Source organism: Myzus persicae, unplaced genomic scaffold (assembly GCF_001856785.1).
Source record: "Myzus persicae strain clone G006 unplaced genomic scaffold, MPER_G0061.0, whole genome shotgun sequence".
Lineage (NCBI taxonomy): Eukaryota > Metazoa > Arthropoda > Insecta > Hemiptera > Aphididae > Myzus > Myzus persicae.
In genome coordinates, this window is record NW_019104083.1 from 98,774 (window position 1) to 114,439 (window position 15,666).

The 15,666-nt window shown below is 28.9% G+C and overlaps 1 protein-coding gene across 1 annotated transcript; it reads left to right on the forward strand.

Moving 5' to 3' along the window:
* Window positions 1-13,658: 13,658 nt before the first annotated feature.
* Window positions 13,659-15,086, forward strand: LOC111038501 (putative ATP synthase subunit f, mitochondrial). The gene is made up of 2 exons (XM_022321626.1): window positions 13,659-13,912; window positions 14,690-15,086. Exons 1-2 carry the CDS (start codon window positions 13,799-13,801, stop codon window positions 14,897-14,899), a joined length of 324 nt encoding a protein of 107 aa, XP_022177318.1. The 5' UTR covers window positions 13,659-13,798; the 3' UTR covers window positions 14,900-15,086.
* Window positions 15,087-15,666: the final 580 nt, after the last annotated feature.

Sequence of the window (15,666 nt, forward strand, 5' to 3'; positions counted from 1 at the left end):
ACGTACAAATTAAAAATACTATTTAACATTAAATTTAATACTGAAGTTTTGGCAAAAAGTATATGCTGACAGCCGAAAATGTGTTTGGCATACACATTTTGTAGGTTAAGGTTGATCCGTTCAACTATGTCTATAGGTACACACCAACACGTCACACGACTTCTTAAAGTGAAACATCGTCATTTTAGATTCGGATCGGAGCATTGAATGTATATGATTAACATTGATGGGTAGGAAAGTGGTTTTTTTATGGGTCTGGCATCACCTTTAAGAGCAGTGTTCAAAATGCTTTTAATAACTTTAAGGGTGGTGTCTATAGTGAAAAATTGAATCTATAGTTGATCATTTTGTGGGTCAAAAATAAAAATTCTAGTTACAAAATAAATTTTATTTAGTTCAAAAATGAATATCCAATATTCATACATAATAACTATTAATAAGTAATAAAATATATTCTATAGAACCCTATAATTTTTATAAAATATTAACAATATTAAAATGTTCTATAGGTACGATACATTTTTTTAAATATGTCGGCTCTTTTCAAGCCCTTTATATAGGTTTAAAAATTATTTTGTAATTAAAAATGCAATTTGAATAGCTAAAGCTTGACAATTTAATACAATGTCTCTTAATAAATTAGACTCATCCAGCGTTCCAAAAATATCGAAAATACCACATGAGCACAATTTTTTTTAAATTTTGACAAAATTGGATTTTCATAAGAACAAATTATAATCTTTTTTTTTAGCAATTTTTAGGTACTGTATGTTGTAATTAAAAAAAATATTATTTGTAAAAACTTGAAACTCTTTACCGCCGCGTTTATTATTATTTTCTATTCACTATGAAATGTTTAAAATATTGAGACTAATTTTAAGCTATTAATACCTCGATCCTATTTACACTGTTATACAGGACACGTCGAGAGTCGGTATTTAAATATATTGACTTATATGTTAACAAGTAATAGTGATACTATAATAAAATATAATATATTATAATAATTAATACCTATAATACATTACACCGTCTTCGATCAGAATCGTTTTTATACTCAATGAATATGACGTCATCAAAATCTTCTATGCTCCTGCAGGAAACTTCCCGGTTTAAACAAAATGTTTTCATTATCTTGAACGTAATAAGTTTATAAATTTACAAATAAATAGCCATTGACTGAAATTGCTGCACATTTCGATACTCAGGCATATCGCCGGAGCTCCTTAACTGTTTTCGCAATAATTATTTTACTTTTCACTATAGATGTATTATACATTAAGATATAGATCATAGGTAGTTGTTAATTGTATATAAATTATATTTATATATGCTGTGCAGGCAATATGGCAGTATCGTCATGCATTCATACATCGCGTCATATTCACATCGATTTTAACTATTTTAAATAAAAACATTTTAAAATAGTAAAATATTTGCAAGGCGTACCAACCTATATTTATTTACACGCAGACGAAGCGAATAACGATTATTATGGACAATGGCGATTGGCGACTATTTAACGTCTGACAAGTATAAACTGTGGGATGATTGGTAAGCGGGAAAGGGAATATTGTGTTATTTAGACGTGACCCTCGTATTAACAGTCTTCTTGGAATAAATAAAATAAACATCGCCACCATCCGCTGTACTGACCGCAGCGAATAAAAATTTAAACATAGTTCAATAAATCAAATAAAAAAATATGTTTTTCCCGATAATCCTCAGAACGATATTGCACATAATAATATTATTTGACGAGATAGAATAACAGTCTATTATTTTATATACTATTATAGAAGATTAACTATAGGTACATAATATATATTTTTTTTTTTTTTATTAAAAAAAATAATATATTTTAAATCATGATACTATACCAATATTGTATTTGTCCATTTCTGTTTATATAAATATTTCCTTATATTTATACTTAAGTTTCTGTAGTTTGTTCTTAGTTTGTTCTTCTGTTTGTCTCTACTTCTCAATTTCACATATGTTTTAATTTAAACTTCTTTTAATACATCAGTGAATTGAAAAATGTTCGGGGTTGCGGATTTGCGCAACTGTTAATCTATTTCATTCGTACTTATAATGTCGGGATATATGTTATAAAAATCTTATTAGATCGTATTTATCGCCTCTTTCGAAAGTGTTATGTATTTTTTTTTTATTAGAGATTCTCAGACCTTAGTTTAAACTATTATTGGAGAATTGAACCAATTCGGATACAGCCTTTAATATCTATGTCTATGTGGATATGTAGGTATTATGCCTATTAATAATCGACGAACGGCGCACAGTGCTACTACTTTACACGCATTTACGCGGTTAGACGACAGATGTGGTAGTTAAATTCCCTCATGGCATTTTTTTGTTTAAGTCCTGTAAAAACGTGAAAATATTGTTTGAACTAGGTATTACAATTTTTGAACTTCGGTACCTCTCTGGGGAAACATTTCTTCAGCCCCTCGATACAAAAAATTCTACAAGTCTTGGCGTCCTGCGTATAATGCCAAACCAATTCTAGAAATTTCCGAGGAAACAAATTCCAAACAATATAATATGTACTTGGTCAGAAATTCCAAACTGGAGGGAGGGGTCAGAGTGAAATAACGTGTTTAGAAAAGGCTTAAAAACATAATATTGTTATTCACAATTCACATAAAATTACAAATTATAATAGATATATGGCGAGGAGTAGTGTCAATATTACCTACGAATTCAATACAAGTACGAATATACTCTATAGGAGAGAATATTTAAAATGTATACACCAGATAATATAGTATAATTAGTCATAATTAATAATGTTTTAAAGAAACAGCGAGAACAATAATATGTTGTACACACGTGTTCCATAACCCTACAGTACCACAACCTACAGCTAATGGCCTCAGTTGCCGAAGCTTAAAAAAATAATAATAATATGCTGTAGAATGATAGTTGATACTAGGCAGTAGTTTATTTTGATGGCTTGAATAGTTGAGTCTCGTCTATGATTATTTTTTCATACATAATGAGTAATGGCTTTTTTTATTGTATTATAAATCCCTTAAAACAGTGATTTTTTTACATAGGTTAGGTTTTTTTTCATTTATCTACGCATAGAGAACTTATGTATACGCCAATATGGAGACAGGGTGTTCAGTAGTTTGATGCCTAAAGTTTGAAGACTGAAAAAACAAACATCGCATATACCACATCTACTAGGACTAGTCTAGACTCTAGGATAAGCTTTACGACCGGCCTTCCAATCAAATGATAACATTATAAAATTCGTAAAATAATAAATTGAATTATATCACCTTATATAAGCAAAAGCTTTAATGTAAACTGTATATAAATAACAATGCCTAAATAGGCTATATCTGATGTAATTATAAGACCACAAAAAAAAAATATATATACTTTTTAAATTTTACAATATATAGAAAATTATATAATTAACATTTAGTGAAAAATTGAATGTAATTATAGGTACCTAAAGTTATTCGTTTTGGATAACAAAAAAATGAGAAAATCGAATATGTTAAATATTGGTATTGCATAAAAATTACCATTTTTCCTCATTCTCCCCTGATTATTTTACAAGTACCTTCTAGGATTTTCAACTGTGACATCCCAATATTACTTACGGGCTTGAAGCTGGAGGAGGAGGTAAGTATAAATTAAACTAAGTTTCTTAAAGTTTTTGTATATCAATAATATAAATAATACATTTATTATTTAAAAAATGGCAAAGTGTATACAATATCTGTGAATATGGATAGCCTAAAGCTAGGAATATCTTATTTTTTATCAATATAATAATAAAAAATATTGTATTGGCATACTTGAACATGCTATACAGAATACAGCAGAGCTAGAATTTAAGTGATACAATATTAGCGAAGATCAAATTTCATGAAATGGCCAAGGCACAATCAATAATTATAAAATCTTGGAGTGTAGTAAGAATTATTTTAAAAGGTCCATTGTCGTTGTATACGCCTATTATCTAACTACATTAAGAATGTTTTGAGAGAAGTATGCTGAAACTAATGGTTTTAAGTGCTGGTGAGCTTTTGCATGGTATTTTAAACATACATGTTTAGAGGTTCATTTAAAGGTTGACATTTTAAGATCTCTAAGTATATTGTTACACATAATAGGTATACTAAAATTAAACACAGCAAAGCTTTTAGTAGTATTCTTTGAATTTTTGACTGTGCCATTTTAATTTAATTTAAATAGTATTCTAAACTATTCTTAGTAATTTCAAAAATCAGAATTCGAATAAATGTACTTAAAATTTAAACATAAAAATCATATTTTAGAATCAATACAAAATCACGATGGATATTTATTAACTATTAAATACAATTTAATGGTATGGGGAGGGGAATGCCCCTCTTAAGTCTGAACATTCGGTGCCATATATGTATTGAAATGTGTACCTATAGGTAAAAAAATACTATAATCTTGTTAGAAAATTACGTTTAATCTAGTTATTATGCACCAAACATGGAAAGACGAGCTTATAAGTTTTTGAGTTTCGAGCTTTTAGGTTCTTAACAATGAATGTATATTATATTGATTTTACAATGAATTTTTTTGTGTTAGTCACCACCTTTTGAAGTAGTAAAAATGCTTCAATCTCCAACTTTAATATTTTTTCTGTTAAGAAAGTAAATCTTGATGATACTTTGGGAGAGTAGGAAGTGGTCAAAAGTAAAAATTCCTAGTAGTTAGACAAACCCGACGGAATTTTTACTCAAATATAGTTTTTGACAAAAACGTTTAGTTTTTTTGGTATTACTCAAAAACTTTAATACCTACTAATAGCCGTAGATATACATTTTCACCAAATGTTTATACGACGATTTCTCATACATGATAAAATTCTTCGAAATCACAAAAATTTACAAATTATTTTGAGTTAAAGATTCATAAAAAATTTTATTTTTAGTTAAATTTAACTTTTGAAAATTCAATACAGGATTTTACATACGTTTCTCAAAAATAGCATGTTAACCGGAAAGTCGCATTAGTTTACTATAAACGTTTTAAGTTTTTAATACTTTTACGACGTACAATTTCTTAAAGAATGGTTTTCTTACTTTGTTGTTATTCAAAAAACAAATGAATACTCGAAATTTTCAGAAAATGTTTATTTTATCATTCTCTATACACGGTAAATAAATTTTGACTGCTTTTGAGTATTTTACATGCAAGTATAAGAATTTTTTATTTTTATAAACATTGATTTTTGCTGAATCAAACCACTTGACAATTAATACAAGGTTCCTCGTATGTTGTTAGGATAGCATTTAAAAAATATTAAATATACGGAAGCAAAAATTTTATTTTGATCACATGTGTCAAAGAAGGTGTCTCATAAGTATATCATACCGTAACCAAAATATTTAAAAAACTTATAAACATGGTTTTTTTTATATACATTTTAATTTCAAACTTGGAAGGAATTATAGGTACCTATTTCAACAAAGAACCACAATTTTAATTATTTTGTTGTAGTTTAATAATATTATTCGTGGGTACTTGAAACTTTTATATTATATATATTATTATAACTTATATTTTATACTCATAATGACATTTTTTTGGAAAAAATTAATTTATCCTATTGCACCTATTACTAATGTAGTAATGTATAATAGTACAATTAATTACTTTAATAGCAATCGTTTCATAAAATTGGCTGACAGAACTTCTGCAGTCATCGAATCGTTTTTCGTATATAATGATTTTAGATGTATAATTGTGTTCATACTTAACACATCCATTACAGTGACCCACACTTCACCTAATGTACAGCAGAGCAATATCCACTTTAGTTATTTTTAATTTCACTAATAACATCTTTTGACGAACCTTGTTAACATTTTTTTTTTTTTGACCGAGCTAAATAGTTTTTATTGATAATTTTTTTTTTTAAATGTCAAAATATTTTAGATATTATATGCATGGCAAATGCTAATACCTAATATTAATATCTATAAGCGTTTGGTGAAAATGTCAAGTATATCTACTCGTTTTGAATCATAGTAAAGTAGGAGAACAGATTTTGAAAAAAAACTGGATTTCATTAAAAACTCTGGATTACCCTTATTTTTTTTCATTTTTAATATAAAAAAAAACCATTCAATTTTTACTTTTAACAGTTCAGCGGATACCAACAATAATATATATATAGATAAACATGTATAGATTTATTTTTCAACCAGAAAAAATATTGATGTTGAAAATCATACTATTTTTTTTATACTTAAAAAGTTTCTTCAGACAAAAAAAATAAAACACACATCATTGTAAAATCAATAAATTCATCGCTCCTATCAAAATCTAAAATAATATGTATAAGCACAATCTTTAAAAAAAAACTTTTCTTGTTCAAATGTCATCGAAGTTGAATTTATGTATCTTAAACAATAAATAAAAATGTTAGTTATTTTTTGTTATTTAAAAATATTTCCTGGAATTGAAATTCGTAGGTAATATATTACTTAATCTTACAAATTTACAATACTCAATGAGATTTTCAAAATATTGATATTGGTTATAAACTATTATTTTTTGTATACATAAATAGTATGTAGATTTGAGGTATAAATACAATCTAGTATCTATACAGTCAACAAAATCGGTTTTGACACAAAAGTTAATAACAATAAAATTGTTTATTTTAAATTCCCATAGATAATGTTCTTACTTTAGTTTGATAATATATTAATATAGACCAATTCACTCTAATAATATATGAGAGATGAAAAAAAATTTGTTCTGCAAAACGCAAATTTGATGTATAATACTGTAATACATTAGGCACATTAGGCACTATACGTTTATTATACAGTGTCAACACATGGTTGGTTGTCAGTAGTATAGCATCTTCTTAACGACATCAATAGGTATCTTTTTTTGTTAAATCTTTTATTGTTAAAAAATTGTTTTTCCACATAAATAACAAATTTGTTTTGTAGTTTCTGGTTGCTAAACATCAGTATTGCTGCTACTTGCTAATCATCAAAGCATCAGGTAATCATAGACAATACATACTGCATAAGCTAATTATAATTCCGAATTCGTAATATTATAATATATATAATGTCAACAATATTCTGATGATATTATATTTTTAAATATTTATACTCCATTTAAATGTACTAAATCTATATAAATATATGATGTATGACCCACTCCACCCACTTCAAAAATAAATTCTATATTACAGTAAGACCACTGCAGTAGATATACCTATTATCAATTAGCTCGGTTTATATAATATGCTAAAACCTAAGTAGTATTAGCTATTATGTATATAACCTACCTATTTATTTTGTATAATAATAGTCAATTTTACCCAAGTACCAATACTAAGTAATCTTATGTCAACGACGTCCAGCGCATCGACTTAATTTTGAATTCTTTTAAAATGGTATTATTCACGTAGACATAATATATATGAAGTAAAGAGAATCTACTTTAGAAGTTAAACATACATCTATAATCATAATACTTATACCATATATTTTTATTTCTATTATTCTTTTTGTAATCCATTTATAATATTGGTCTTCAAACAAATTCTATAACTAAATTTAAGAACTAATATTAAGTAGGACGTAGGTAATCAATATTGAAAAATACGTAATAACACGCTACCAGTTGTGAATCAAGGATTGAATTCTGGGGTGGGGGCTTCTTAAAATAATTCTACCTACTGAGTACAAAAAAACATTAGGTATAATTAAAAAAGTAGGACAAAAGTGGACAACATTTTTTAACATCTTATATCCTAGTGCTCTATAATCTATATTATGATACGTTAATCTGGTTGTCATAATGTTAATAATCATATCAACACACAAAGGTCGCAGAGTATTATGTCATTTTTTTTCAAAATTAATGATCCGAATACGTATTAGACATCAGTATTCCGCTGTACCTATATAGTTTTGCGAATTCTGTATTATAAGATCTAATTTAATTTATCGAAATTAATAATGAATATATTAAAAGCTATTAAGTATTAAGTTATTTTATGTAATATATTGATGATCTTGGGGAGAAAGGAAAATTAGTATAGGTAAATAGGTAATCACGAATCTCGCATATATTTATAAAGTAATATTAAAATTATACTATGCAGGTTTAATACTTAGGATAATTACACAAAATCGATTAATTTATTCAAGCTCTGGCGTACATTCTATTGATACTACTAAGATTTAAAAAGGTGTATTTGTAAACTGTTCCCATCATCTATATTCTATAGTATGTTTCTAATCATCCCATAAATATCAAATTATACTGTGTGAGTATAGTACAACAATTGAAAAATTGAAAAATGTGGATAGAAAAATGAATGTGAAACATACATTAATATTTAATACAATGTATAATCAAATAGGTTTATCGAATATTTGGGTTGATTATTATTTATTCTCCAATTATTGCAAGTGTAGGTACTGTGTACATCAAAGGTGTAAAATATCTTTTTCGGCCACTTGGAGATTAAACTATTAGCTATAACAAGTATATAAGCAACAAAATTGGCTTACATATCTCTATAATAAATTTTCTCAGTAATTTATTATCTATCATCGATCTTTAACATGCATTATAATTGATCGCGATGTAGATAAATTACATAAACAAAAACTTCTTAATAAACTTTATTAAATAATTATAAAATTTGGTACAGTATCTCAAACATGGAAAAAAACTGATTAATAACATAAGTCTATATAAAGTGTTACTCTTCTAATGGATAGTCTTTTATATTTACAATACCCACAAGCCTGATTTTATTTCAAAACATCACACCATACCTTCAGGGCCGGATCTATGGTGAGAAAATCGGAATACATCCCCAGGGGTAATATATTATTCTATACATCAGTCACAAAATATAGAAAAGTAGAAAACCAAATAAAAATATATTTTTTCATTATTGTGTTTGAAAACAAGATGAGTGAATTTCAAAAATGAGTTACCCAGGTACGTATAAATTTTAAATTAAAGCACTAAATCAAAACAGTTTTTTTGATTTTTTCAGATATAGCTAAAAGTATTAGAACTATATTATACTAGATTACCGAACATGTATCTATATTCCATTATCGCTTAATCATTAAACAACACAAATTATTACCACAATATGAGTACCTACTTATAATATTATAGTGCGAGTAACGTCGTATGTGTAGAATCTTTTGTTGTTCAAATATTTTTTGTATAAGTAGATATGAAAATATGAAATGTAACCGAGAACGAACTTATCTGATATCTCACTAATCAAGGGTGTTCAATAACTGAAGTAATGGAACATTTAAGTATTTAAGTTACCTACATCTTATATAGATACCTGCTTGGCTGCTTAAATTAAATGGACGTACCTATATTATTCTTATCCCCCGGGGTAGTGGTATTTTTAGGTCCAGCCCTACATACCTGTACTGGCTGTACTTTTATTGGGCTAATAAGTTACCTATAACCTATTGTATTAGATTGTATACAGCATATTTAAATAATAACTAAGAATTGTTAACATTTAGAAGTATTTATAGAAGTATTACTAATTAGTAATTACTGAGTGTGATTTGAGGCTTACGAGTATGGTTATTATAATTTATCATATAATATATATTACTATACGTAGGCAATAAATAATGTATTAAATGTATTCATACATATTGATTTGGCTTATAAGGCCATAAATGGGAAGAGGGATCCCTCTTTTAGCCCTATTATGTAGCATCAAAGTGAATAATATGGTTCTATATCGCTCTCATCGATTATACCAATTAGGTACTATTGTTTATAAATTATAAGTTATATATTACTCTAGATTCGACTATATGGATGTATCACGTACGTACAATGACGTCCACGAGAGAATCGCGAAGTGACATTTTCCGGCTTCACTTCCTCCCTAGTCCCTACTCCCTCCTGCCAACACACTATTTTCTGGATATTTGGGTGTATCTGTATAGTGTATACTATATACTATAATATCATTTTATAATGCACGTATCTATACGCACTTTACATAAAACGTTTTTGCCACTATAATATAACAGTAACACGTAAAAACTAATATTTTATCTGCCACTCCTCCCAATCGATGAGAACTTTTGCGGTGGCGCAACTAATGAAATAATCGAAAATCGAAATTATACGCCCAACAAACTGAAAGTTGTCATCAAACTAGACAAATAAAATATGACAAACAATATTGTAAATTGTAGTATAATATCGTTTACGCCGAGACGACAGTAATATAATGTCATTATTTATTTTTATTATTACAATACGATATTATAAACGTCGTGACGGCCAGAATCACAAACCGAAGTACTCCACAATCACCCTCAATCCATAGCCAGTATCGTCCAATTCAGCAGAGCCACTAATCGTTAAACCAAAATTTAAAATAATTTAGAATAAGCTACATTATGTAAAAGATTAAAAGATTATATTTTGTAAGGCCAATGGCCCATGTTGCCGAGGGTCTTGTATCAATAAAAAAAAAAACGTCGTGACGACAACATTATATTATAATGTATTATAAATTATTAAAGTCACGACGCAGCGCCGATGACGATGAGATCTGCAGTACGGCAGATGCGCATGACGTTATTTCGGACCCGTTTCCATCGCGATAACGCCGAAACGGTGACGTCTGTCGCGGCGCTGATATCCGGAAAACCGAAAACGAATAAAAGCGGACGTGGACGTGACGACAACAAACGATGCAGCTCGCACTACGCAGACGCCGCACTCGCACTCGCACAAAATATGACGTCAGAGGGACAGTCGACAGAGTGTCAGACACGCCGTAGGTACACGGGAGCGCAGGACGGAAGTGGTGTAGGGTCGACTGGTCGGGGTCGACCGCGGTTACGGACCCAAGTACTCCGTGCGTAGACATATAAATATATTAATACTATTATGTCTACCTATGATACCGTCGTGCTCTCTTATAATGTTAATAACTTGCTTGAGCACTGCTCACGCGTCGGCCGACCCGAAGACAAATTCTTAGAGTGACCGCGTAGTAGATATCCTAAATAACGGAGTGGTACTAAATGGGAAAAGACCGAAGAGTAAAGAAAAAACAACCAAAAAACCACAGATTTCTACATCGTATTATAATATTTGTACTATACTGTTGACATCGGTGCAAACATGAAATAATCGCGCGGAACGGGACCATATAGATCGATAGATTTAATAAATTAATGAAAAAAATGGTTTATAATTGATAATTTATAAATTATAATCATTCGTTAAACGTTTGGTGAGCGTTCATGCCGTTCATGGAACTCGGCATAAGAATGCTAGAACGGAACCGACCAGGCGTAATCTTGGCATTTTGACCTTGACGAATCTGCACTCGGAATCATAATAAACCTATATTGACTAAGGTTAAGTCGGAATCGAAATCGAATACGCCAACGTCGCCACACGTCCAGCAACGGATGGATAGGATATTAACAAAAAATAACAATTGTCAATCAATAATAATATTATTATTGTTAAAATCTCGGATTCTCTGGATGAAGGGCGGGAGCAGTAAAGTTCAGCAGCCGCGGACTAGAAGGTCGAGGGATAGCGTTGGCGGCACTGCGGCTGGGCCAGAATCGGATCGCGCGTTACAGCGTATCTGCCAGCGGCTAATCCTGCGGAAAAATAAAGAAAAATAATATTCGGATTTCTGATAATAATATAATATCGAAGCTGTATTACACTATTTCTATGTTAGGTACTGAGAAATGTGAAACAATAATAAATTTAATAAATATTATACTTGAAAATATTAGTCATTTTATAATGTCTTTATGGCTATTATACAATTTATCGATACAACAACAAAAAGTTATAATTTTGTCCATAGGGTCACAATGTTTAAGAAATGTCTTGTCAGTACAAATTAGTTTATTCATACACCTATTTTATCCATTTTTAAACATTTTTTTAAAAAATATATTCATTTAAAATACAAATCTTTGCCTGGCAAAGTGACAACGTCGGACGGAACAGCTAGACAGTCGTGTTTGTAGGTAAAAGTATTCATACATGTATGAAATTGTAGCCATTGATTTGTTTTTTCCACATTGTTTTGCGTTCTATCTTTATTAAGTATTTAAAAGCTTTTGATGTTAATTTTTTATGCATTAAATTCAATTTAAGATTTACCAAATTAATGACATTTCGATATCTGGTTGAATTATTTCAGAAAGAACGAGATGATCTATTTGCTGAAAGTAAGTCTATATATAAGCAGTTAGGTACAAAATAATACGAAGGGTCGTTAGGTAATCATTGATTTGGTTTTTCCGCGTATTACAATATGCTTTCTTTATTAAGTATTTAAATGCTTTTGAGGTTAATTTGTAATGGGTTAATATTTAATTTGAGATTTGCTAAACTAGGTAATGATATTTGTATTGAATTATTTCAGAAACAACTTGATCAAGTCGTTTTAATATTTGAAGTGCGATTGAAAACCTCGAAAAACAATTAAGCAGCAAATAAACCTCGAAAAGATAAATGGGATATAATATTAAATGATTGCTCGAGTTATAACAGACAAAAAATATTGGGCCTACTGAGTTTCGTAGAGTGTGGCAAAATTTGATGAAAACGATTTTATATATTTTAAATTCTTCAGCAACCCTTCGAGGGATACCTTATCCAAACAAATGTGATGAAGCAACTAGCAAGTCTTTGTTTAATGTTGAGCAATGCTGGAATCGAATCAGACAAGACGACAAGTCAAAACTCAAAAGTTCTTATAGTCCAACAATCTATTGATGGTGTAGTACTACATTATAGTAATAGTTTATACCTTATATCGATGTTGTAAATTGTAATACACACCTATACAAATTGTATCTGAATTCCAAATCGTTACCAAATGGTTTGATAAGAATATATAGGATTTTAAAATTAAACCTAATGGATTTTTTAAAAGTTTATTGTGATTTATTACTTTCTGTATAATACTCATTATTTTTATTCACACTTGATGTTTCTAATTTTATTGAGTTGAGTACATCGAATCATTTGTCTATAAATCACAAACTTTTTAATAGCCCTCTCCAAACATTTCCTAATTTTCTTTTTAAGCTTACTCAATATTAAAATAGGACTACAGGATTCCCAAATTTCAAACTTTATTCTCATTTTTCACTATGGTCAAAATCTGTAATGACTAATGACTATTCTATTTGGTCGAAGAAATTATTTTATATTATTTTTCGTTCAATATCTCAGCACCTTACAAATGGTCTGAAATGGTAAAACAATATTTAAAAAATGTATTTGTAAAAAAATATACATATTATTTAAATATAGAGTAAATATTTGACTAGTATACATCGGACTATAAGTATTATAATAAATAAGTATCAAATAAAGGTAAAAACCAATGGATATAATTATAATATGGTGCCCGTCAATATTGGAATCAGCTCCTATCAACGAAAAAAAATGGTTTTCCCGCCATTAAGAAAACTATACTTTCTGCGTGCAAGTAGAATAGAGATATTCCCTTTAAATGTACGCGTACAGACATCTGGTCACACTGTCCGGGACCAGCTGTTAGCGAGGTGTTGATAAAGACCTGAGGAAACCTTCATTAATAATAGTAATAATAATTTGCGAGTCGACTTATTAACCTTCACCGGGCGGACCATTGGACGATTTTTCGGTTTTGGTCATTGGGCAATAACCGACATCACTGTTTTTTCTGGTCCATCTAGTCCGTTTTACAGCATCGTTCAAGATGGGTTTTGGTGATTATCCGGCCGAGTACAATCCAAAAGTCCATGGACCGTACGATCCTGCTCGTTACTACGGTACACCCGATAAACCTTTTGGGCAATTAAAACTTGGAGAGGTAACTATTTTTTTTCTCCCGATAGTTTGACCTAATATTGCACCCCGGAACCGACGAACACTTTCCGTGTTTGCAACTGTGAAATCGATTCTTACATTTTTTTTTTGGACGTGCCATATCTATGTGTAATGATTCTGCCGTAGGCAAGATTGTAGTCAATGGTGATAGCCTGTGATTCATGTAACTGACAAAAATCAACTTTTTGCTGATCAAAGTTTGACAGTAGTATTGTGACCCCTGAGTGCGTTAAAATGGTAACCACTAGTCCAACATTTAACCTACAAGTAGTTCTAAAAATGCTGAAATTGATCTTAAGTTATCTTTACTAATCTAATTCAATATGGCTTGTGTCATTAATCCTTACTCTTAAGTTGAAACCTATGTCTTGTGTTAGTGTATTTGAAAATAAAAATACAATATCTTAAAAAAAATGAATACTATCATACTTATGACAATTGTGATAGGTACATCATCAGTTTTAGTAGAAGATTTATTATTTAATAATTAATACCTATCTATTTATGTTAAAAACTATTTAACATTACATACATAATATTGCTTATGAATATATTTTAGATCAAAAGTTCTTATTGATGAATGTAAATTATTATTCCTAACTTACTTTTGTATATAAAAATTAGTTTTGATTTGTTTAATAAGTTAATGATTTAGATGCCAGCTACCTAAAATAAATGTTTACCACCAAACACTTAAATTTAATAACAATTGATAATTATCATTACTTTTGTTCAATATTTTCATTATGCTTTTTTCCAGGTCACTGAATGGGTGGGACGCCGCAACAAATCACCAAAAGCAATTGCAGGATTATTTTCTCGCGCCTATTGGCGTTGGTCACACAAATACGTTCAACCAAAACGTACAACGGCTGCTCCATTGATTCAAATTCTTGCAGGTTCAATGTTGTTCTTCTATGCTATTAACTATGGCAAATTTGTGCATCATAGAAACTACAAGCACCATTAATCATTAATTGTTTACCATTTAACAGCAGAATTTATATTATTAGTTAAATAAACATGATTTAAAACACTCATACAATAAAATAAAATACATGTATTACAATACAACAGAATATCTTTTTTTAGTTAGTATCTATTTGTAATATTTATAAACATTAAACAATTATACTTGAAGAAAACTAAATATTAATTATTATGTGCATTATTCAACTGATTATTACAACCATAATTTCACATAGTGTCTTTGTTGTGCTCCTAAGAAGAATAACAATATTTATTTTAAAGATTTAGATTAACACTTATTGTGATGTACATTAAAATTTTAAAGTTTTAAAGTTTATTTAAAAACATGTTACTATTTTATAAATAAATATGATATGATGATGATTGTCTCAGTCATCTTAAATCCTCTCTTTCATTTTTAATTTTCATCTAAAATCAAATTAAAATTAAAATTTTAACTCATTGAAAGTAAAATATGCAAGTTGTAGTTCAGCATCATAATAAAATCCTAGATTGGAATGAAAATCTATGTATTCTTTAAAAATCACTGGTAATACCCATATGTTGATTGGAATATGGGACAAAAAATGTAAAAAATATTATGTTGAAAGTAACTTAAACCTTATTCAAAACAATACATTTTTCCATTCATGAATTTAAAAAATACTGTGCAAGTATAAAAAAACTATTTTATCAATTAACAGTATCATATTTTAAATTTTTATGGCTAATAAAATGTAGAAGGAATAAAAATTTTTATTTATTTTT

Excerpts from the sequence above, each read along its gene's own strand:
- LOC111038501 (XM_022321626.1), top strand. The coding sequence starts at position 13,799 with ATGGGTTTTGGTGATTATCCGGCCGAGTACAATCCAAAAGTCCATGGA. Across the intron at positions 13,913-14,689 it reads GGCAATTAAAACTTGGAGAG|GTCACTGAATGGGTGGGACG; the intron begins GTAACTATTTTT and ends GCTTTTTTCCAG.